The 23,971-nt window shown below is 50.7% G+C and overlaps 1 protein-coding gene across 1 annotated transcript in view; it reads left to right on the top strand.

Annotated features, from left to right (window-relative positions):
* Positions 1-23,971, top strand: part of CIBAR1 (CBY1 interacting BAR domain containing 1) — a 66,406-nt gene that overhangs the window by 5,152 nt on the left and 37,283 nt on the right. The window contains exons 3-4 of the mRNA XM_075316258.1: positions 1,217-1,285; positions 12,189-12,290. Coding sequence (XP_075172373.1) covers positions 1,217-1,285; positions 12,189-12,290 — 171 coding nt within the window. The remainder of the gene's footprint in view (positions 1-1,216; positions 1,286-12,188; positions 12,291-23,971) is intronic.

Genomic DNA, 23,971 nt, shown 5'->3' with positions numbered 1-23,971 from the left:
CAGAAATTTTACTTTAAACCTAAAAGTTTCCCCTTCTGCAGCTCGTGGGCTGCATTCTAGCAAGGTTCCTATAGCTTTTGTGCCCCCTTTTAGACCAAATTAAATACTTTATAAAGTTGTACCTTTTGGTATGCAAATCTTCTAAATTATCCATGGGGGCGGGCTATCTGGTGTCCGTTACTGTCCCTCCTGCTGATTTACGCCGTCCCCCCCAACGCTCCATTTCATACTTCAGGACGCTGCCAAGTGCGCCCGTGGTCCTGCGCATGCGCCGTGCGACTGTACCGGGACTGTGCACTGTGTGAACAATGTGACCGCTGGTGACGTGTTGCGCAGCCACGAGATTATGGGCGGCGCTGTGATTGTCATCAGCAAGTGCCCGCCCATAATCTCGTGCCCGCCCTTTCCCCTCTGCCTCCAGCGTTCTGCGCAAGCGCTGGCCAGATGACCCGACATCACCTCTCGTAACCGGTGGTGTCCTGCTCCGCTCCTCCCATCTATTTACTGCTCCAGGGCAAGATGGGAAAGAGGTGACATCGGGTCATCTGGCCAGCGCTTGCGCAGAACGCTTGAGGCAGAGGGGAAAGCGCGGGCACGAGATTATGGGCGGGCACACACATTTATGCTGTTGGCCGAATCCATTGATATCAGTAGGTTTGGCTAATGTTAGTCTAGTGTGTATGGGGGCGCAAGACATTTTTGACATACTGAAAGTATATGCCATAAATGTCTGCTAGGTGCTGGGTCTACTTCCAAATTTTCACAAGGGAAGACCTTGCATGGATGCAGCTCTCTCCATTGTATTTTGTGATTTTGGGAACGACGAGTGTTTCACTACCATAAAACTAGACTGTAAAAAGCAACATACAAATGGTCACCTCTCAACCTCATCCACTGATACTAGAGTCCACACGGGGGTCCATCCTCCCAATGTGTGGGGCTAAGGGTAGCCATATTGTGTACAGTTAGTACTGTATCTGGACCTAGGCTGCCGACCACTGACCAGATAGGACGCTGGGCCCTAAATCAGGGGTGCAGGTCACTGCCTTAACCTCTGTGATTCAGAAAATATGTCCCATAGGCTAGTGTGCCATCACATGGACATTATATGTAAGGGCGGGCATGGTGGGTAACTGACTCTGCCAAACACGCACACTAAGGGGGCTCCTGGTGAAAACAAATGTCTGTGGACTGAAGATATGAATTTTATTGTCAGGTGGAAAGACTGGAAGCCAAAGTAGTTGAACCTCTGAAAAGCTATGGAGCAATAATCAAGCTCAAAAGGGTAGGTGTGTCTGTTATATCTTCATTGTATATGTGTGGGTGGATGAGTCGACGTCGGTAAGGGTGGCTTTACACGCTACGAGATTGCTACAGCGATCTCGTTGGGGTCACGGATTTTGTGACACATATCCGGCCGCTGCAGCAATCTCGTTGTGTGTGACTCCTAGGAGCGATTTTGGATTGTTGCAAAAACGTCCAAAATCGCTCCTCGTTGACATGGGGGTCCTCTCCCAATTATCGCTGCTGTCGCTTGGGCGAAGTTGATCCTCGTCCCTGCGGCAGCACACATCGCTACGTGTGACGCCGCAGGAACGAGGAACCTCTCCTTACCTGCCACACGCCAGCAATGAGGAAGGAAGAAGGTGGGCGGGATGTTCGTCCAGCTCATCTCCGCCCCTCCGCTTTGATTGGGCGGCCGCTTAGTGACGTCGGTGTGACGCCAAGCGAACCGCCCCCTTAGAAAAGAGGCGGTTCGCCGGTCACAGCGACGTCACCAAGCAGGTAAGTACGTGAGACGCTGCTGTAGCGATAATGTTCGCTACAGCAGCGATCTTCACATATCGGCATAACGATAGGGGCGGGTGCTATCACTCTTGCCATCGCTATTACTCCTTCCCACCCCAAGAGTTACTATTAGTAATGGTATGCAGAGGAAGAGAAAAAGTGAAGATCCGGCACCGTTTTAAAATTCCTTATTCCTTCTTCATTTCTTCTTGATTAAAAAAAAAACAAAAACACACCAAAGGGGGATTACACCATCTCCATATTAAAAGCGTAACAAGAGACGCGTTTCACCTGGTCTTCTCCCTCTCCTACTTTGCTTCCCTTTTTCTCCTCTCTCCTCCTCCCACTTCTTTTCAGACATGTCATATCCATTAAGGGTTTCTTGCATATATACCTCCCTCATGCAATATTGTTTTACATGTTGTGATCAAAAACACTTAGATGTTCGAAACACGTCTTGTGTTACGCTTTTAATATGGAGATGGAGTAATCCTCTTTGGTGTGTTTTATTCGAGAAGGAATAAGGAATTTTAAAATGGTACAGGATCTTCACTTTTCCTCTCCCTTTTCATGCCATGTGGGTGCTGTCCACAGGATCCGTGCACTGATCTAAATTAAATCCGTATGGCTTCTACGAGGACTTCTAAGTGGTGAGCTGATACATTTCTTTTCTTTATCGTTCCTATGGGAGACCCAGACCATGGGTGTATAGCTACTGCCTCCGGAGGACACACAAAGTTACTACACTCAAAACGTGTAGCTCCTCCCTCCTAGCATATACACCCCCTGCTAGCTAGTCCTAGCCAGTTTAATGCTTTGTGTTTCAGGAGGTCACACACACATGCATTCTCTGATTTTGATTTTTGATTTTTCCTTTTGGACAAAGATTTGGAAGAAAAGCGGGTCCAGTCTGGACTCCCGGCATGTCCCTTCTCACCCCACTGGGCGGTGCTGTTAAGGTTGATTTCAGGGCTGTATCCCTTTCATGCCGCGCTCCTTCACCATCCCATGCTGGGGCTCTGGCTTGAAGTGGGAGCCAACACGGTTCTCACTGCTTTGCAGGAGACCGGTCTCCATCCGCAGCCCTTTTGCAGGACCCTGCTGGACGGAGCTATCATCCCCCAGGAACCTGGCAACCTGCGTCTCAAGCTAAGTATATGAGACGTTATTACCACAGAAAGTGGTCTTTCCAGGGGTCCTTTATGTTTATTTATTGGGGGAGTGTGTTTTATGTTTGGTGTTAACATTTCCGGCCGGTTCTCCAGTTTTCACTGGAGAACCGCGCCGATGGTGCCTGCACGCCGGCCGCATGTTTTACTCTAGGCCCCGGCTTCGCCTGAGGCCTAGTTTCGGTTTCCACTGTCTCTGCATGTCAGTCTTGCAGAGAGGCAGTGTAGCTCCGCCCAGCGGCTGCGCAGCACAAGGGAAGGGACACTCCTCATTGAGGAAGGATTCCCTCCCCTGGCTACCTCACTGAGGGAATCCTTTTGCCGCTCTAAGAGTAGGCCCCGCCCCCTCTCCTCGCTCCGGTCGCCATTTTCTCGGCGTTCTCTGTGCCTGCATAGGCACAGAGATTCCACAGTGTGACAAGTGGGGACCTGGGCTGAGGGACCAGGGGGCACAGACATGTCTGTTTAAACGATTGGCAGCCACAACCTCCGGTTGTGCAGCTGCTTGTTTTATCGGTTTATATATGCTGGGGGCCAGTCTTGACAGAGCCCCCACCTCTGCAGCATGTCTCACAGAGCAGGGCTGCAGGTTGTTTTTATTATGCACTGCAGGTAGTCTCGTACGGCTGTACCGAGCTCATAACCATGGTGGCCCCTCAGCTTGGAGGCAGAGCCGAATGATTGCTAATTAGTGGCCCCTCCATCTGCTCCGGTTTCGGTGGCTGACCCCTGAGGGAATCCTATTTCCAGGGGTCGGCTGTCCTGGCATCTGCTGAGCATGCAGCTCCCCTCTCAGGGCGTTTTCTGCTTCAGCTCGCTCAATAAAGCTCACAAAGGACTCTCCTTCTGGGCTCAGACCCCGTCCTCCTGACAGGGAGACGCAGGGTCCCCTGTCCTTCCCCGTCCCGCAGCTCCGATTACGAGCTGACTCACTGGACGAGGAGGATGTCTCTACCAGGGGCTCGGACGCTACTTTATGTACATTGATCCGTCCGTACGTGACGCAGAGCCGAATGATTGGATTGCGTCCATTATACTTGTACTGGACCTCCATCCGCCCGTATCAGGGGAGTATTCCCCGCTGGCAGAAAGGCATCAGTATACCTTTAACAGGACGAGGAGTGTGTTCTTTAACCACTCCAGTTTTCAGCCTGCTGCGTCCAAGCTCACAGCCTGTCCTGCAGACCCCAAAGCGGGATTCTGCGGCCTGTTTCCCCCTCCCATCAGAGGTGGTCAAGGAGTGTACTCATTCGCCAAACGTGGCCCCTCCAGTGTCCAGACTTTCAGCCCGGATAGTTGTATCAGTGGTACTGGACCCCAATCCGCCGGAGTTACCTTACCTAGGAGAACACAAAGTGTGTTCCTTAACCACTCCAGTTTTCAGGCCCCTGTGACCAAGCCCAGGGTCCGCTCTGACAGTCGCTTCCCATGAAGCGTGATTCTGAGGACTGTGTTTCCCCTGTCCACCAATGGTGGTCAAGAAGTGGGCGTTTTCACATGGAGCCTCGGTCTTGTTCCGTGTGTTTTTTTCCACCGGATCAATCAAGAACCCAAGGAGATTCCCTAGCAGCCATCGGCATCAGAGATGCTTTTCGGCAGGGGTCAATCGCAGTTTCACACCAGCGTTGACTACGTTTTGCCATCGGAGTGGTCCAATTCGTGGCTCTTCCCTTGGGGTTAGCCACGGCCCCTCGAGTATTCTCATTGGGGCTGCTGTGATTAAGGTCCTGCACCCCTAGGGATTGGCAGTGATCGTTTGCCCTGGACGGCCTTCTACTCGGGGCTTCATCCAGTGCAGACTCTTAGCAGAGTACTTCGCTTACTCTCGCCACTCTAACCTATTCGGGTGGCTTGTCATTCTGTTCAAGTCCACTCTGACTTCGAACCAGAGCTTCTCAGGGACGCAATTCGAGACTCTGTCGGCTCTTGTGAAGCTGCTCTGAGTCGATCAGTAGTCCCTCCGCTGGCGGTCGACGTCGTTCTATCAGACACCAAATACAGGTGCTGGTCAGACGGTGGCGTCAATGGAAGCGATTCCTTGCCCAGTTTCTCCTGCGTCCTCTGAGACTGGATGTTTTCCGCTGTACACGCGAACTCCCTCCTTCCACGGGGTGGTGGCTTTGCCACTGACCAGGGGCTCGTTTTCAGTGGTGGTTTCGGCCACTCTGTCTCAGGGACGCTCCTTTCTGGCCCCGTCCCAGGTGATCCTCACCAGGGTGCTGGTCTTTCCGCCTTGGGAGCAGTATATCTCCACCGTGGAGCGCAGGGCGCTTGGACTCTGTCCGCATCAGCCCTCTGGATCAATAGGCTGGAAATCAGAGCTCTTTTTCTAGCTCTCTAAGCCTTCACCATCTGTTGGCGGCTAGGCACATTCGAGTCCAGTCGGAAAACGTGACAGCGTTTTCCTACATCGACTTCCAGGGCGGGACACTCAGCCGCCTGGCAATCTTGGCGCCTCAACATTCTTCAGTGGACAAGGGACTCCTAGTCCACCGTATCCGCAGCCCACATCCTAGATGTCAAAACTGCGAGGCAGACTATTTCAGCTGTCCAACCGTGGTCCACAATCCTCAGGTTTTGCGGTAGACACACTGGCTCATGTTTGATCCCAGCTTCGTCTCTACCTCTTGCCCAGAGTCCTGCGCAAGATCAGTAAAGGGGGCCGTCGGGTCATTCTCTTACTCCAGACTGACCCAGGCAGGCTTGGTACCCTGACCTGCTCCTTTTGTCCGTTAGGTTGCCATGGCATCTTCCGGACCGTCCAGACCTTTTCTCAAAAGGTCCGTTTTTTCCGTCAGAATTCTGGATTCTCAGATTGACGGCGTAGCTATTGAGTCCTGGATCTTGGCGACTTCTGGTATCCTTCCTGAAGTCATCTCCGCTATGACTCGAGCTCCAAAGTGTCCTTGGACCTTTTTAGCCTTGCCGACCCTCCTGTCCCTTCCACAGTCCGGTCTACAGCTAGGACTATCCCTCATTAAGGGACAGGTCTCGGCTCTGTCAGTATGTGCCAGTGGCGTATCGTCCGGCTGGCTCCGGTGCGCTCCTTTAAGGGCGCATCTCACATCATTCCGCCTTTCCGGCGGCCTATGGAGCCCTAGGACCTTAATCCGGTCCTCCTGGTTCCCGGAAACCCCCCTTTGCGCCTCTTGGGGAGGTTTCTTTGTTTCATATTTCACAGAAAGTAGTCTTTCTAGTGGCTATAATTTCCCGCCAGGGAGTTCTGGCGGCACTTTCTCTGAGTCACCCCCTTTTTTTGGTCTTTTGCATCAAGACAAGGTGGTCTCCGTCCGACTCCGGACTTTTTCCCCTAAGGTGGTTACAGCTTCCACCTTATCCGGGGCAATTTTCCTGCCTTCCTTTTGTCCGGCTCCTGTTCATCGCTTTGAGGAAGCGTTGCATATCCTGGATCTGGTGCGGGCGCCCCGGATCTATGTGTCTCGCACCGCCGTTATTAGGCGGTGCACCTCTCTCTAGTACTGACTGCTAGTCAGCGTAGCGGTCTCTCGGCATCTAAGCCGACCCTGGTTCGTTGGCTTAGGTCGGCCATTTCCGAGGCCTACAAGTGTACTCAAGTGCCTTCCCCGCCGGGGATTAGAGCACATTTGATCAGACCTGTCGGTGCCTTTTGGGCTTTCACGCCAGGCTACGGCTCAGTAGGTCTGTCAGACTGCAGCTCGAATTAGTCTGCATACTTTTTCGAAGCTCTATCCAAGGCATGCTCTTGCTTTGGCAGACGCGGGCTTGGGCAGACGCATCTTTCAGGCGTCTGTCGCCCATTTGTGAAGTTGGGTTTGCCTGCTTCTCAGTTGTCTGTTTATTCCCACCCATGGACTGCTTTTGAACGTCCCATGGTCTGGGTCTCCCATAGGAACGATAAAGAAAAAGAGAATTTTGTTACTTACTGTAAATTCTTTTTCTTGTAGTTCCGTCATGGGAGACCCAGCACCCTCCCTATTGCCTGTTGGCAGGTTTCTTGTTCCGTGTGTCTTCACCGGCTGTTATTGTTGTAGACAGAGGTTCCGGTTCTTCCGGATTTTACTCTGTCTCTTCTTGTGGGTGGATGTCCTCCTTCAGCTTTTGCACTAAACTGGCTAGGACTGGCTAGCAGGGGGTGTATATGCTAGGAGGGAGGAGCTACACGTTTTGAGTGTAGTAACTTTGTGTGTCCTCCGGAGGCAGTAGCTATACACCCATGGTCTGGGTCTCCCATGACGGAACTACAAGAAAAAGAATTTACGGTAAGTAACAAAATTCTCTTTTTTTTTTTTTCTCTATTAGTAATGGTGCAGGTGTATGGCGCAAGCTCAGCAGAACCCACTCCACACAGGGTAGGTGCTGGCTGTGTTATACAGCTGGCATCAGCCTCTAACAGCAGCAATCTGTGCCTGCTCCTATCGCCGGTTTATTGCCTCTGTCAATCTCTGATCGTAGTATTTAAAGAAAATCCGTCAGCTTGATTTAGCAATGTAAAGGCATGGCCATAATTGCACTGTTATACAGAATACATGTATACTTTTGGTGAAGAACTAAATGAGTACTAGTGATGAGTGACCACTTCCATGCTCGGTACTCGTAACAAGCAGTTGGACGCTCAGACGGGCACAACTCGAGCAACCGAATATAATGTGAAAGTCAATGAGAAACTTAAGCATTAGGGATGATCGAATACCTCAAATATTCGGCTTCGCGAATATTTTCCGAATAGGTCGCCGCTATTCGCGAATATTCAATATGCAATGTAAGTCTATGGGAAACCCAAATAACAACTATTCGGAACAATTCGCGCTTTCCATAGACTTACATTGCGCATCGATTATTCGCACAGCGGCGAGTTATTCGTGGAATATTCACAAAGCCGAATATTTGATGTTTTCAATCATCTCTATTAAGCATTTTTCTGGAAAATCTTACTGGAAAATGCTCAGTGTCACACTGTACAAAGGGCTAGTAAGACATAGTACAGCATATTCCCCACTAGGTGGCAGCAGAGTAGTGAAGGAGAGACAAAGTAACACTGTAAGGCCCCTTTCACGTCAGTGATTCTGGGAAGTTTGTGCTTTTTTTTTTAAATGTACCAGAATCACTGACCTACGCAGACCCATTATAATGAATGGGTCTGCTCACACGTCAGTAATTTTTCACTGCACGTGTCTCCGTGCAGCGTACCCGCGTGTGCTTGATTGCCGCACGGAGACATGTCCATTTTTTTCTGGCATCACTGATGTCCCACGGACCACGCAGTGGTGTGGTCCGTGAAACACGTGCCAGAAAAAAACGTGCATTTAAAATAATAAACATTTTTACTCACCCGGCTTCAGCCACGCTCTCTGCAGCCCGTGCAGCTTGCTGCTTCTAAGGCTATGTGTCCACGGTAGAATGTACCTGCGGATTTTTCTGCATCAAAATCCGCAGCTTTCCCCCGGAATCCGCACCTTAGCATAGGTGCGGATTTGACACGGATTTTGATGCGGATTTTGTCCATTGTACTTTATTGTGTTTCTGAATAAAGCTAAGGGTATGTGCGCACGTTGCTTTTTACCTGCTTTTTTGCTGCTTTTTCTTCTGCGCTGTTTAATGCCAAAATGGATGTGTTCTTCTATTCAAGCAAAGTCTATGGGAATTTGGGTTTCTTGTTCACACTATGTTGTTCAAAATGCTGCCTTTTTGTGGCAGAACTTTGGTCAAAAACTCAGCTTTGCAATGCAAAACCCAAATGGCAAAAACAATTGACATGTTGCTTCTTTGAAAAGCTGAGTTTTTGACCAAAGTTCTGCCTCAAAAAGGCAGCATTTTGAACAACATAGTGTGAACAAGAAACCCAAATTCCCATAGACTTTGCTTGAATAGAAGAACACATCCATTTTGGCATTAAACAGCGCAGAAGAAAAAGCAGCAAAAATGCAGGTAAAAAGCAACGTGCGCACATACCCTTAGTCTGTTTTGAAGGAAAAAAAAAGGCTCTTTATGTCATTTCCTGTCCCAACCCTCCTTTCTTCTCCATTATCCATTTTGTAATAAAGGGGCAGAAATGTTTAAAGGGAATCTGTCGCCACTTTTTTTGTAAAAAGCTGTGGCTAACACCACTGTGCTCTTATATACAGCATTTTAACAGGCTGTATATAATATCCCAGTGGTGGTGGCCGCAGCTTACAGCCAAAAAATGTGGTGCCATGTTCCCTTTCACTGGTATTTTTTAAAAAAAAAAAAAAATGTGCTCCGCTGTATTTTCACTGTCCAGCCCGATGCAAGAAAGCAACTGAGGGCTGTGCTTCTCAGCGGGATAAGGCTGAAGCATTCTCTGCCCCTCCCGCTGAGAAAAACAGTCCTCAGCTGCCCCTGAAAATGGCGGCTTCGTTGTGAAGCGCCATTCACAGGTGCTGTACCGAGGCTCATCCAGCTGCCCTGATGCATTGGCTGGCTGGGTAATATATTACGGGGTTAATGCCAGTTTTCTGCAAACTGGCACTAAGCCCGAGGTTCATAATGTCATGCCTGTGTAGACACGGCCATTATGAACCTCCGTTTGGTACTAAAGAAAAGAAAACACTTTTTGAAAAATTTTATTTGAAAGAAAAACACACACACATCCCTGATTGCCATCTTTATTACTCCCTGAATCCCTTAATCCAGGACAATTGTAATCACTGGTTTTCTCTCTGCCGGCTGCTGTGAGCGGCAGAACTCACTGGCCGGGTCAGCTCAGTTCATAGCTGAGCCCGGGTCACAGCGTCAGCCGGTCACAGCAGCCGTCAGTGTATTAAATGCTGCACAGCTCTCTTCCGGCAGCTGGGAACGTCTGACGTCAGAGCCCTGGTCAGCTGACTTAATTCGCGAGCGCGGGCGGGTCAGCTGACTGCACACCGACCAGCTGACGTGCCGGGCTCCGATGTGCACTCATGTGACCCGGGCACGGACGTCAGCCGGTCCAGCAGCCGTCAGTGTTCGAGATGCTGCAAAGCTCTCTTCCGGCTGCTGGACCGGCTGACGTTCGTGCCCGGGTCACATGAGTGCACATCGTCAGCTGTCGGTGTGCAGTCAGCTGACCCGCCTGCGCTCGCGAATTAAGTCAGCTGACCAGGGCTCTGATATCAGACGTTCCCAGCTGCCGGAAAAGAGCTGTGCAGCATTTAATAATACACTGACGGCTGCTGTCACCGGCTGACGTCAGTGCCCGGGTCAGCCGGGTGCACATCGGAGCCCGGCTCGGAGTTGTCATGGATTATCGTCGGGGGATTCAGGGAGTAATAAAGATGGCAATCAGGGATGTGTGTGTGTTTTTCTTTCAAATAAAATTTTTCAAAAAGTGTTTTCTTTTCTTTAGTACCAAACGGAGGTTCATAATGGCCGTGTCTACACAGGCATGACATTATGAACCTCGGGCTTAGTGCCAGTTTGCAGAAAACTGGCTTTAACCCCGTAATATATTACCCAGCCAGCCAATGCATCAGGGCAGCTGGATGAGCCTCGGTACAGCACCTGTGAATGGCGCTTCACAACGGAGCCGCCATTTTCAGGGGCAGCTGAGGACTGTTTTTCTCAGCGGGAGGGGCAGAGAATGCTTCAGCCTTATCCCGCTGAGAAGCACAGCCCTCAGTTGCTTGCTTGCATCGGGCTGGACAGTGAAAATACAGCGGAGCACATTTTTTTTTTTTTTTTTTAAAAAGAATTGTGAAAAAAGACCTGGGATCCTGTTTTGCCAGCTAAAAGCAAGCAGCCTGTAACTAGCTGCTTTTAGCTGGCAATCCAGAGTCCGGACACAACACGACTACACTGCCACTACTCTACACTACAAAATGGTGAAACTTCCTCTTCCTGAACTATCCTACATCACTTCCTGCGGATTTGTTTGCGAAATCCGCACCAAATCCGCAGGAAAAAGAGCCTGTGAGAACAGACCTGCGGATTTCTTGCGGATTTTACACCTTGCATTGACTTGCATGGGAAAAATCCGCAACAAAATCCGCAACAATAATTGACATGCTGCAGATTTTTCCGGATCAAAATCCGCGGCAAATCCGCCGCGGAAAAATCCGCAGCATGGGCACAGCATTTCCAAAATGCCATTGAAATGGCTTGGAAGTGCCGCTGCTGCAGATTTTCGGTAAATCCGCGGCAAATCCGCGGCAAAATCCGCGGTAAATCCGCAGCGTGGGCACATAGCCTAAGCCGGCTGATTACTGTCGCGCATATTAATGATGCACGACACAGCCGACCCGGAAGCAGCTGCTGCAGGGGTCAGCGCCGGCCGGATGCTGCACCGCGAGAGCGATCAGCACCATGGAGAGCGGGAGCGGGCGCAGGTGAGTTGATTTCTAAGTGCAATCACGGAGAACGGAGCCCGGATTGCACTTAGACAACCCACGTGTGCCGTGATTCACGGCACACGCAGGGACATGTGCGTGTTTTACACGCCAGTGAAAAACATCTGTGTTTTTCACTGACGAGTGAAACGGGCCTAACACAAAGGCAGCTGAAGTACAGCTGAGTAACTTCAGCAGGCAGTTAACAGGCAAACCACCAGGGGGCAATAGAGTAGTCAAACAGTCAGGGTCTAGCCAGAAAAGTCAAGTCACTGCAAAGGGAGAATCAAAATCAAGTTAGAAAGCGGAACTGAATCGGAAGCCGGGAGATCAGGCATGCAGAGGGAAACACAAACAGACAGGAGCGGGAAGTCAGGGACCGGGGCAGGCAGACGAACGGGGAAGGGTACAAGTCAGGACACAGTAGCTGGGAGGCAGGACAGATCGAGAACACTCACCAGAGCCAGTATACAACCTGCAAGGTAGAAATATCACTGGCACTGAGCCATAGGTAGAGAGGTAAGATATAGGGTCCTGGGATCCAGAACCAGGCAAGGGAAGTTAACCCCTGACATGACCAGGCCAGAGCTGGGTGTAGCCACAGCAGGGAAGCCGGCCTGGATCATGACACTCAGGTTTTCTCCTAATGGGATTCCAGTGCACAGGGGCCGGACTGTACACTGGGTCTTTTGCCCTGGCCCTCCTGCCTCCTGTTTGAAATTCAACGCCGGCTCTTGTCACTGGTGTGGGCGACGTGTGCGCAGTTTGATTTCACGGTTGGCCTCTAATAAATGGCACGAGAAGCGGTGCATGTACAGATTGAGATCTTCAGATTCAAGGAAAGGATTTGGCTGCCCAACTGATATTGAGAGATGTTTAGGTGAACTTGTGGTAAGAAAAGTTGTTTTTTTTATTTTTTTTTATTCAGGAAGATCTTAAAGTGACCTTAAGTGCCAGGAACAGAGAAGCAAAGCAGATGGCGCAGCTAGAAAAAACCCGTCAGAGAAACCCATCAGATCGGCAAATCATCGTATCCTTCTTTCCATTTGTTTATTTCATGATCTAATCGGCTTGTATAATCTGCCTAAATTGTAGTTTAAATATTTTGGTATTTTTGCACCGTTCTGAAAAATGGTTCTATGCCTAGGGCTATATGACGATTGTTCTACGCTCCGTCAATTATTGTCTGTGGAGAGAAAAGTTTCTTGCTACCAAAAAGAGAATTTCCATCTATATTGGGAACTCTGGAATCTTTCGTTTAGGTTGTTTTATGTATTTTTTTTTCATTTTTAATACTTGTGTAGCCAATTCCTAAAAGAAGAAATCTGGACGTGATGATCTTTGGATGACCTTGATACAGCGAAGAGAGAAGATCCCATTGGTGAAATCTAATCTCTGACCGTGAATGATTCCAAATAGTTCAGACTTCTTCTTAGCAAATGTTCCTTTAACTTTTGTTTGATTTTCAATGGCAACAACATATTCCAGGTTTCTTATCTCATAGGTTGTATCAGAAGATGTGATTGACGAGACTTCTCCTTTAAAGAGGTTCTCACCCTAAATTAAGAATTATGCCGTTGCCTGATATGAAGAAGGATTGAGGCCCCATAATTTGTGAATAGGCATTCAAAAAGAAATTTTGTTCCTGATCATCGACTCTTGCGAACATGCTGCCGAGTGATAATGCTTGTCTGATGGTTGCTTGAATCTTTCATGTCGGTCATGTAAAGGGTTATTCCCAAAAAATTAAGTTATCCCCTTAATAGTTTGGGATCACTTGCTGATTGCTGGGGGTTGAAGCATCAGAATTCCCACTGATCCAGAAAACAGGCTCTGAAACCTAATCCAGAATGAAGTACAAGTGCACTTGTGTGCCCTCCCTTCCATTCATTGTTTATAGGACTGGTAGAAATAACCAAGCGCTTGGCAGTCCTATAAACAATTGCGAGAGCGACAGCCGTGCATGCGTACCTCCTCTCCATTTTTCGGTGCTGCAGTGGCCTGTTTTGGGGATCCCAGAAGCCTCTTCTGAGAATTGCTAGGGGTCCTAGTGATTGGACTCTTAAGTGATCAGTAAGTTATCCCTCATGCATTTTTTTTTAAATACAGTATTTTCCGGCGAATGAAACGACGTTTTAACCCCTGAAAATCTTCTCAAAAGTCAGGGGTCGTCTTATACGCCGGATGTCGTCTTATACTGTGGTGCATGGTGTTGTCATGGCTTTACACACAATAAAATATATTCTCACCTCTCCTCCGTGCCCACGGTGCCTCCAGATGCCTCTTGCAGTGCGCAAGTACACAGACCCCTCCGTGATAGCGTTCGGGGCACGGAGCGGCCGCTGCAGGATGTCGTCATGGCTTTACTACAGTTGAATGCTTTACGGCGCCACAAAGCATTCAACTGCAGTAAAGCACCAACAGTAGCGGCGGTCCTCTGTATTGGACTGCATGAGAGGGGACAGAAGGGAACCAGCAGGAGGACATTATTAAACAATGGGCTCATTACTGCACAGGACATTACAGCAGGGGACATTATTAAACAATGGGCACATTACTGTAGGGGACATCACTAAACAATGGGGACATTACTCGGGTCCGCTTACACTCGAGTATATACGATATATCCCAAACCCTAAATTGTAACTGGAAAAGTTAGGGGTTGTCTTATACACCAGAAAATACGTAACCCTTTAAATCATTGTTGTCGGCAGAACGTTAGGTATGTACATGCGATGTGCTTCCGACAGCATAAATGGTCTATGGGAGTAGAATGATCATCACCATTAATTGTCAGTCCGTTTGAACACACTTTTTTTAAACAAACAATAATCGTTATGTATTATGTCGATTAGCTCATTCATGGCCAGAAATCTGCTTGTGTAAATGAGCCTCGGATAGCAGACTGTCAGGCAGCACGTCCGTAGTAAGCACTAAGGGGTACTTTACACGATGCGACATCGCTAGCATCGGCTAGCGATGTCGAGTGCAATAGTACCCACCCCCGTCGCACATGCGATATGTGGTGATTGCTGCCGTAGCGAACATTATCGCTACGGCAGCTTCACACACACCTACCTGCTCGGTGACGTCGCGGTGACCGCCGAACAATCCCTCCTTCAAGGGGGAGGTGCGTTCGGCGTCACAGCGACGTCACCAAGCGGCCGGCCAATAGAAACGGAGGTGCGGAGATGAACGGGACATAACATCCCGCCCACCTTCTTCCTTCCGCATGGCCTTTGGATGCAGGTAAGGAGATGTTTGTCGTTCCTGCAGCTTCACACACAGAGATGTGTGCTGCCGCTGGAGCGACAAACAACATTGTACCTGCAGCAGCAACAACATTATGGAAATGAACGATGTGACACAGATCAGCGATTTTTGACTGTTTTGCACGCGTTCATCATCGCTCCTAGGATTTACACATTGCGATGTTGCCACCGGCACCGGATGTGAGTCACAACAACCGTGACCCCGACGATATTTCGGTAGCGATGTCGCAACGTGTAAAGTACCCCTAAGGGAAGCAAAGGGGCTCTCCAGGTTTTGTCACCAGTTCTGCCACAGCTTTCTCCAGATTTAGGTACAAATACCTTTTCACAGAACCACTTTTGCAAAATGAAGTGAAAACCCACCAGACATGAATGTCATATTAAATGTATAGAAGCATTGTTACTGAGAAGTTCTGCCGGAATGGAAGGATGCTTAGTTTCTGCCACTTTTAGTATCCACCATTTTTAGGGGAGGTAAAAAAAAGCGTGACTGATTGCACCTTTGTGCCCACCATAAAAGACGGACCCTGCCGGTGCAAAGCCAGACGGACCAAAAAGTGTCTCCATCGGTCTGATTATAGTGAATGGCTCCATCGGGGGGTTTTGTCTGACTCCCCTTCTTCAGGATTTTAGATGGAGATCAGTCATGGGCCTGAATGTGATGTGAACGCTTTAGTATTAGGCCTCGTTCAGGTGTCTGTGATTCCATATCTGAGTAAATTACAATCCTTCCATACACTGCTCTTCCTGCCAACGTGTGACATTGTTGTAAGTGACCAGATCAGAGAGCAGGATAATGCTTCCATTTAGCAGCGCTGCAGTCACAACTTACAATTTTTGTGAAATTAAAGGAGTTGTCCGACATAAACTCCAAAAAAAATGTTAAGCTAATCTGTCCTGTATTGTCATATAAAACACCCCTACATTTTCTTCATCGTTCCTTATGGGAGACCCAGACCATGGGTGTATAGCTTCTGCCTCCGGAGGACACACAAAGTACTACACTCAAACGTGTAGCTCCTCCCTCCGGGCTATATACACCCCCTGGATGACAATCTAACCAGTTCAATGCTTTGTGTTCAGGAGGTCACACACACACGTGCATTCTCTGATTTTTCATTTTTAAGATTTTTGATTTCAAAGATATGGAAGAAAAGCGGGTCCAGTCTGGACTCCCGGCATGTCCCTTCTCACCCCACTGTGTCGGCGGTGCTGTTAAGGTTGACTTTACAAGGCTGGAGCCTTCACATGCCGTGCTCCTTCGCCATCCCATGGGCTCTGGCTTGAAGTGGGAGCCATCACGGTTCTTTCTGCCTTGCAGAAGACCGGTCTCCATCCGCAGCCCTGTCTGGTTCCTGTCGGACGGAGCGTTTAACAACTCCCCCAGGGACTTGGCCCTGCGCCTCAAAGCTAAGTATTGAGACGCTTTTCAGGGGTCCCGGGTACATTTATGCAGGGGAGAGTGTGTCTTTTAACTTTGTTGTGAATTCCGGCCGGTTCTCTGGGTTTTTCCTGAGAACCGCGCCGACGGTGCCTGCTCGTCGGCCGCATGTAAAAATCTAGGCCCCGGCTTCAGTTGCGGCCTAGTTTCGTTTTCAGCTTCCCCTGCATGATTCATGCAGGGGAAAAGTGTGGCACCGCCCACCGGCCGTTCAGCAGAGGGGAGGACACTCCTCTCTCAGGAGATGTTTCCCTCCCCTGTATCTCTCCTTGGCCCTCCGTTTTCCCGCTCCTGGGCTAATCCCCGCCCCCCCTCCTCACTCCAGCGCCATTTTATCAGCGTCTTCACACTGATCGGCGCTGGCTGCTGCAGCTCTGCATCTGGAAGGCAGACGCTTCACTGGGGGTCCGAGCTGTGGAATCCGGAGGGCACACACGGTCTGGTAAGCCACAACCTCTGGTTGTGGGCTTTATTATACACTCTCAGGGGTCATTCTACAGGAGTGTATTATTATTATTACTGCAGAGCCTCCACCTCAGCAGCATGTCTGTCACTAGGAGCAAGAAGGCTGCTAAGCTGTACGCTATATGCACTGCATGTCAGCTCATTCTGCCAGAACCGAGCACATATCCTCATTGTGAGGCCTGCTCTAACATGGTGGTGCCTCAGCCTGGAGCCTCCTCAGGGGTCCCTCAGGCTGCTCCGGCACCGGTGGCTGAACCCCCGGCTTGGGTAGCATCGTTTTCTAAGGCTATCTCACAGTCCTTTGCCGACTCCATGGGACAGCTGTCCCGGACTCTGCTGACCATGCATCAGCCCCCTTCTCAGGGTGCCTCTGCTGCTCCGAGCTCTGCAGAGCTCTCAGAGCAGGTTTTAGGACCCCGTCCTCCTAAACGGAGACGCAGGGACCCTTCTCCTTCCTCGTCCCACGGCTCTGATTCACAAGCTGAGGTGCAAGGCGAGGAGGATACCTTTACTGTGGGCTCAGACGCTACCTCTATGTACCCCATTGATTTATCTGAGGGTGATGCGGATGTTGGTGACTTGATTGCATCCATTAACTCTGTACTGAACCTCAATCCACCAGTGTCAGAGGAACAAGCCTCTCTGGTAGAAATACACCAGTTTACCTCTCCTAAGAGAGCTAGTAGTACGTTTTTCTTTGTCGCTCCATTGGGAGACCCAGACAATTGGGTGTATAGCTCATGCCTCCGGAGGCCACACAAAGTATTACACTAAAAGTGTAAAGCCCCTCCCCTTCTGCCTATACACCCCCCGTGCATCACGGGTTCCTCAGTTTACATGCTTTGTGCGAAGGAGGTCAGACATCCACGCATTAGCTCCACAGCTTGGTCAGCAGCAGCTGCTGACTATGTCGGATGGAAGAAAAGAGGGCCCATAACAGGGCCCCCAGCATGCTCCCTTCTCACCCCACTCTTGTCGGCGGTGTTGTTAAGGTTGAGGTACCCATTGCGGGTACGGAGGCTGGAGCCCACATGCTGTTTTCCTTCCCCATCCCTTGATGGGCTCTGGGGAAGTGGGATCCTAATTCGGTCTCCAGACACTGAGACCGTGCTCCATCCACAGCACCTGGGGTATCTGCTGGACAAGGAGCCGAGTATCGTCAGGGACACTGCTGCTTTGAGGTACTCTGTGTCCCCGTGGGGACCGCGCACAGAATCACTCCAGCATTGCTGGGTGTGTTAGTGCACCGGGGACCGCGGCGCTGACCGCGTTTGTGTCATTACACACTACAGCGTGCTGGTGTGCTTGGTTTACTAGAGACTACCGCCTGACCGCGCGCTGCCATTGCAACACGGCAGCGCGCCTGGGATTGTTTGTACGCCGAGGACTTCCGCGCAGACCGAGCTTATACGCCGGCCGCGCTTATAACTTGAGTCCCCGGCTTTTCAGGCCTAGTCTCGGTCTTTTCCCGCCCCCAGGCCTGTCAGTCAGGGGAAGGGAGAGATGTTGTGCAGAAGGTCAGCACTGAGGGCTGGAGCGTGCTTTGCATACTCCACCCCCCTCACTGTGCACAGTGGGGCACCAGACTCCCGCACTTTTTCGGGCACGCCCACGGCCTCCTCCTCTCCTCAGGACGCCGGCAGCCATTCCTGTCAGCTCTTCCGACGCTGGAGAGGGGAGACAAGCTCTGGGAGACCCAGGCAGCGTTTCTGGTGACCACACAACCGCTTCAGCGGTCGGTAAGCAGCACCTATGGTGCTGGCCCCACTAGTGCAGTAGTGTACATATAGATTATATCCTTATATGCTATACTTTACACTGTATGGTGCACGATTGATTTTTGGCTATATACCCTCCGGGATTGCTCAGAGGACACAACAGCATGTCGTCCACAAGAAGCAATGGTGCCAAAGCACAGATTTACTATGCTGCCTGCGCTGCATGTACGGCTATACTACCGGCAGGTTCCACTGACCCTCATTGTGTGCAATGCTCGGCCCCTGTGGCACTTGCTCAGCCGGAGCCTCTGCGAAGGGGGGCCCAGGGGGAACCACCAGCTAACACTGTCCATGTGACGGGGACAGAGTTTGCAGTTTTTAATGATAGACTTTCTGAGACTATGGCTAAGATATTAGAAGCTTTGCAGTCCAGACCGGTATCTCAGACCATGGGCACTGTGGAATCACTGCACCATGGTCCACCTCAGTTGGAGCAACAATGTCCTCCCGGGGTGTCTCATAGGTCCCAGGGTGAGGTCTCTGACACGGACCGCAGTCCCAGACCACCTAAGCGAGCTCGCTGCGAATCTCCCTCGACATCATCACATTGTTCACGGTCTCAGCAGGACTCTCTGTATGATGAAGCGGAGGTAGCTGATCAGGATTCTGATCCTGAGGCCGCTCTCAACCTAGATACACCTGATGGGGACGCCATAGTGAATGATCTTATCGCGTCCATCAATCAAATGTTGGATATTTCTCCCTCAGGTCCTCCAGTGGAGGAGTCAGTTTCTCAGCAGGAGAAATTCCGTTTTAGGTTTCCCAAGCGTACCACGAGTATGTTTCTGGACCACTCTGACTTCAGAGACGCAGTCCAGAAACACCGAGCTTGTCCTGATAAGCGTTTTTCCAAGCGCCTTAAGGATACACGTTATCCATTTCCCCCTGACGTGGTCAAGGGCTGGACTCAGTGTCCCAAGGTGGATCCCCCAATCTCCAGACTGGCGGCTAGATCCATAGTCGCAGTGGAAGATGGGGCTTCCCTCAAGGATGCTACTGACAGGCAGATGGAGCTCTGGTTGAAATCCATCTTTGAAGCCATCGGCGCATCTTTTGCCCCAGCATTTGCAGCAGTATGGGCACTCCAAGCTATCTCAGCGGGTCAAGCGCAGATTGACGCAATCGCACGTACGTCTGTGCCGCAAGTGGCGTCCATAACCACTCAGACGACGGCATTTGCGTCATACGCTATTAATGCCATCCTGGACTCTGCGAGCCGTACGGCGATTGCAGCCGACAATTCGGTGGCAATACGCAGGGCATTGTGGCTACGGGAATGGAAGGCAGATTCGGCTTCCAAAAAGTGCTTAACCAGTTTGCCATTTTCTGGTGACCGTTTGTTTGGTGAGCGATTGGATGAAATAATCAAGCAATCCAAGGGAAAGGATACATCCTTACCCCAGGCCAAACCAAACATACCCCAACAGAGGAGGGGACAGTCGAGGTTTCGGTCCTTTCGGGGCGCGGGCAGGTCCCAATACTCCTCGTCCAAAAGGCCTCAGAAGGATCAGACAAAATCTGATTCATGGCGGTCTAAGTCACGTCCTAAAAAGACCGCTGGAGGTGCCGCTACCAAAGCGGCCTCCTCATGACTTTCAGTCTCCTCACACCGCATCCTCGGTCGGTGGCAGGCTCTCCCGCTTTTGCGACACCTGGCTGCCACAGGTAAAAGACCGTTGGGTGAGAGACATTCTGTCTCACGGTTACAGGATAGAGTTCAGCTCTCGTCCTCCGACTCGATTCTTCAGAACATCTCCGCCTCCCGAGCGAGCCGATGCTCTTCTGCAGGCGGTGGACACTCTAAAGGCGGAGGGAGTGGTGATCCCGGTTCCTCTTCAGCAACAGGGTCACGGTTTTTACTCAAACCTGTTTGTGGTTCCAAAGAAAGACGGGTCCGTCCGTCCTGTCCTGGACCTAAAACTGCTCAACAAACACGTAAAGACCAGGCGGTTCCGGATGGAATCCCTTCGCTCCGTCATCGCCTCAATGTCCCAGGGAGACTTCCTTGCATCGGTCGATATCAAAGATGCGTATCTTCACGTACCGATTGCTCCAGAGCATCAGCGCTTCCTGCGTTTCGCCATAGCAGACGAACACCTTCAGTTCGTGTCACTGCCGTTCGGCCTGGCGACAGCCCCACGGGTTTTCACCAAGGTCATGGCTACAGTAGTGGCGGTCCTTCACTCTCAGGGACACTCGGTGATTCCTTACTTAGACGATCTCCTAGTCAAGGCACCCTCTCAAGAGGCATGCCAACACAGCCTCAATGCTACTCTAGAGACTCTCCAGAGTTTCGGTTGGATCATCAATTTTCCAAAGTCAAATCTGACTCCGGCCCAATCACTGACATATCTTGGCATGGAGTTTCATACTCTCTCAGCGATAGTGAAGCTTCCGCTGAACATACAGCGTTCACTGCAGACAGGGGTGCAATCTCTCCTTCTAGGTCAGTCACACCCCCTGAGACGCCTCATGCACTTCCTAGGGAAGATGGTAGCAGCAATGGAGGCAGTTCCTTTTGCGCAGTTTCATCTGCGCCCACTTCAATGGGACATTCTCCGCAAATGGGACAGGAAGTCGACGTCCCTCGACAGGAACGTCTCCCTCTCCCAAGCAGCCAAAGCTTCCCTTCGGTGGTGGCTTCTTCCCACTTCATTGTCGAAGGGGAAATCCTTCCTACCCCCATCCTGGGCGGTGGTCACGACGGACGCGAGTCTGCCAGGGTGGGGAGCAGTTTTTCTCCACCACAGGGCTCAGGGTACGTGGACTCAGCAGGAGTCCTCCCTTCAGATCAATGTTCTGGAGATCAGGGCAGTGTATCTTGCCCTAAAAGCGTTCCAGCAGTGGCTGGAAGGCAAGCAGATCCGAATTCAGTCGGACAACTCCACAGCGGTTGTTTACATCAACCACCAAGGCGGCACACGCAGTCGTCAGGCTTTCCAGGAAGTTCAGCGGATTCTGATGTGGGTGGAAGCCACGGCCTCCACCATATCCGCAGTTCACATCCCGGGCGTAGAAAACTGGGAAGCAGATTTTCTCAGTCGCCAGGGCATGGACGCAGGGGAATGGTCTCTTCACCCGGACGTGTTTCAGGAGATCTGTTGCCGCTGGGGGATGCCGGACGTCGACCTAATGGCGTCCCGGCACAACAACAAGGTCACGGCATTCATGGCACGATCTCACGATCACAGAGCTCTGGCGGCAGACGCCTTAGTTCAAGATTGGTCGCAGTTTCAACTCCCTTATGTGTTCCCACCTCTGGCACTGTTGCCCAGAGTGATACGCAAGATCAGGTCAGACTGCCGCCACGCCATTCTCGTCGCTCCAGACTGGCCGAGGAGGTCGTGGTACCCGGATCTGTGGCATCTCACGGTGGGCCAACCGTGGGCACTGCCAGACCGTCCAGACTTGCTGTCTCAAGGGCCGTTTTTCCATCTGAATTCTGCGGCCCTCAACCTGACTGTATGGCCATTGAGTCCTGGATCCTAGCGTCTTCAGGGTTGTCTCAAGAGGTCATTGCCACTATGAGACAGGCCAGGAAACCAACGTCTGCCAAGATCTACCACAGGACGTGGAAGATATTCCTTTCTTTGTGCTCTGATCAGGGATTTTCTCCCTGGCCATTTGCATTGCCCACGTTTCTTTCCTTTCTTCAATCAGGATTGGAAAAAGGTTTGTCGCTCGGCTCCCTTAAGGGACAAGTCTCAGCGCTCTCTGTGTTCTTTCAGAAGCGTCTTGCCAGGCTTTCTCAGGTACGCACGTTCCTGCAAGGGGTTTGTCACATTGTTCCTCCTTGCAGGCGGCCATTAGAACCCTGGGATCTGAACAGGGTTCTGCTGGCCCTTCAGAAGGCACCCTTTGAACCTTTGAAAGATATTTCTCTTTCTCGCCTTTCGCAGAAAGTGGTCTTCCTAGTAGCAGTCACCTCACTTCGGAGAGTGTCTGAGCTAGCAGCGCTGTCATGCAAAGCCCCTTTCCTGGTGTTTCACCAGGACAAGGTGGTGCTGCGCCCGGTTCCGGAATTCCTTCCTAAGGTGGTATCCACCTTTCATCTCAATCAGGATATCTCCTTGCCTTCTTTTTGTCCTCATCCAGTTCATCAATGTGAAAGGGATTTGCATTTGTTAGATCTGGTGAGAGCACTCAGAATCTACATTTCCCGTACGGCGCCTCTGCGCCGCTCGGATGCACTCTTTGTCCTTGTCGCTGGTCAGCGTAAGGGGTTACAGGCTTCCAAATCCACCCTGGCTCGGTGGATCAAGGAACCAATTCTTGAAGCCTACCGTTCTTCTGGGCTTCCGGTTCCCTCAGGGCTAAAGGCCCATTCTACCAGAGCCGTCGGTGCGTCCTGGGCTTTACGACACCAGGCGACGGCTCAGCAGGTTTGCCAGGCGGCTACCTGGTCGAGCCTGCACACTTTCACCAAACACTATCAGGTGCATGCCTATGCTTCGGCGGATGCCAGCCTAGGTAGACGAGTCCTTCAGGCGGCGGTTGCCCACCTGTAGGAACGGGCCGTTTTACGGCTCTATTATGAGGTATTATTTTACCCACCCAGGGACTGCTTTGGGACGTCCCAATTGTCTGGGTCTCCCAATGGAGCGACAAAGAAGGGAATTTTGTTTACTTACCGTAAATTCCTTTTCTTCTAGCTCCAATTGGGAGACCCAGCACCCGCCCTGTTGTTTTTTCGTGTACACATGTTGTTCATGTTGAATGGTTTCAGTTCTCCGAGATTCTTCGGATTGAAGTTACTTTAAACCAATTTATTTGCTTTCCTCCTTCTTGCTTTTGCACTAAAACTGAGGAACCCGTGATGCACGGGGGGTGTATAGGCAGAAGGGGAGGGGCTTTACACTTTTAGTGTAATACTTTGTGTGGCCTCCGGAGGCATGAGCTATACACCCAATTGTCTGGGTCTCCCAATTGGAGCTAGAAGAAAAGGAATTTACGGTAAGTAAACAAAATTGCCTTCTTTTACCACTCCAGTTTTCAGGCCACTGTTACCAAGCCCAGGGCCTGTCCTGACAAACACTTTCCAAAGTGTAGTTCTGATGACCGTTTTCCCTTTCCACCAGAGGTGGTTAAGGAGTGGGCTCAGTCCCCAAAGGTGCACCCTCCGGTGTCGAGAATCTCAGCCCGGACAGTCGTATCTGTGGCCGACGGCACCTCTCTTAAGGATCCCACTGACCGCCAGGTTGACCTTCTGGCCAAATCTGTATATGAGGCGGCAGGAGCCTCGTTCTCCCCGTCTTTTGCAGCAGTGTGGGCTCTTAAGGCAGTCTCTGCCTCTCTGGCGGAGATACGTTCCCTCGCCAGGGACTCTATACCCGAGATGGTTGCCTTAACCTCCCAGGCTTCGGCTTTTTCATCCTACGCCATGTCTGCCATTCTGGAGGAAAAAGAGAGGTATTCAGCTCACCCAAATAGTGTCCTCCAGTCTGCGGTGAATGCACGTAGTCCCTCGGACAGGCAGGTCCGTGTTCCAGGAAGGTAGCAAAGAAAAGTAAGTGGGACTCAGCACCAATGCGAATTGATAAAAATCTTCATGCTTTATTTGAAAAAAGTTAAAATTAATAAAGGGTCACAGATCTTTCCAAAAACGCCATGCGGCTTGCCATGCGGCTTGACGCGTTTCGGACACAAAAAGGGGAATTTAAAAGCAGTCCTTAATCATAAGCCATGTAAGATAGAAGGCAAGAAGTATATATAGCACTTTAAAGGTAATGAGACACAAAGGCAAGATGGGAAACAG

Source organism: Anomaloglossus baeobatrachus, chromosome 6 (assembly GCF_048569485.1).
Source record: "Anomaloglossus baeobatrachus isolate aAnoBae1 chromosome 6, aAnoBae1.hap1, whole genome shotgun sequence".
NCBI classification, from domain to species: domain Eukaryota; kingdom Metazoa; phylum Chordata; class Amphibia; order Anura; family Aromobatidae; genus Anomaloglossus; species Anomaloglossus baeobatrachus.
Note: the sequence above shows the minus strand (reverse complement) of the source record. Positions and strands in the feature narration are given on the sequence as shown.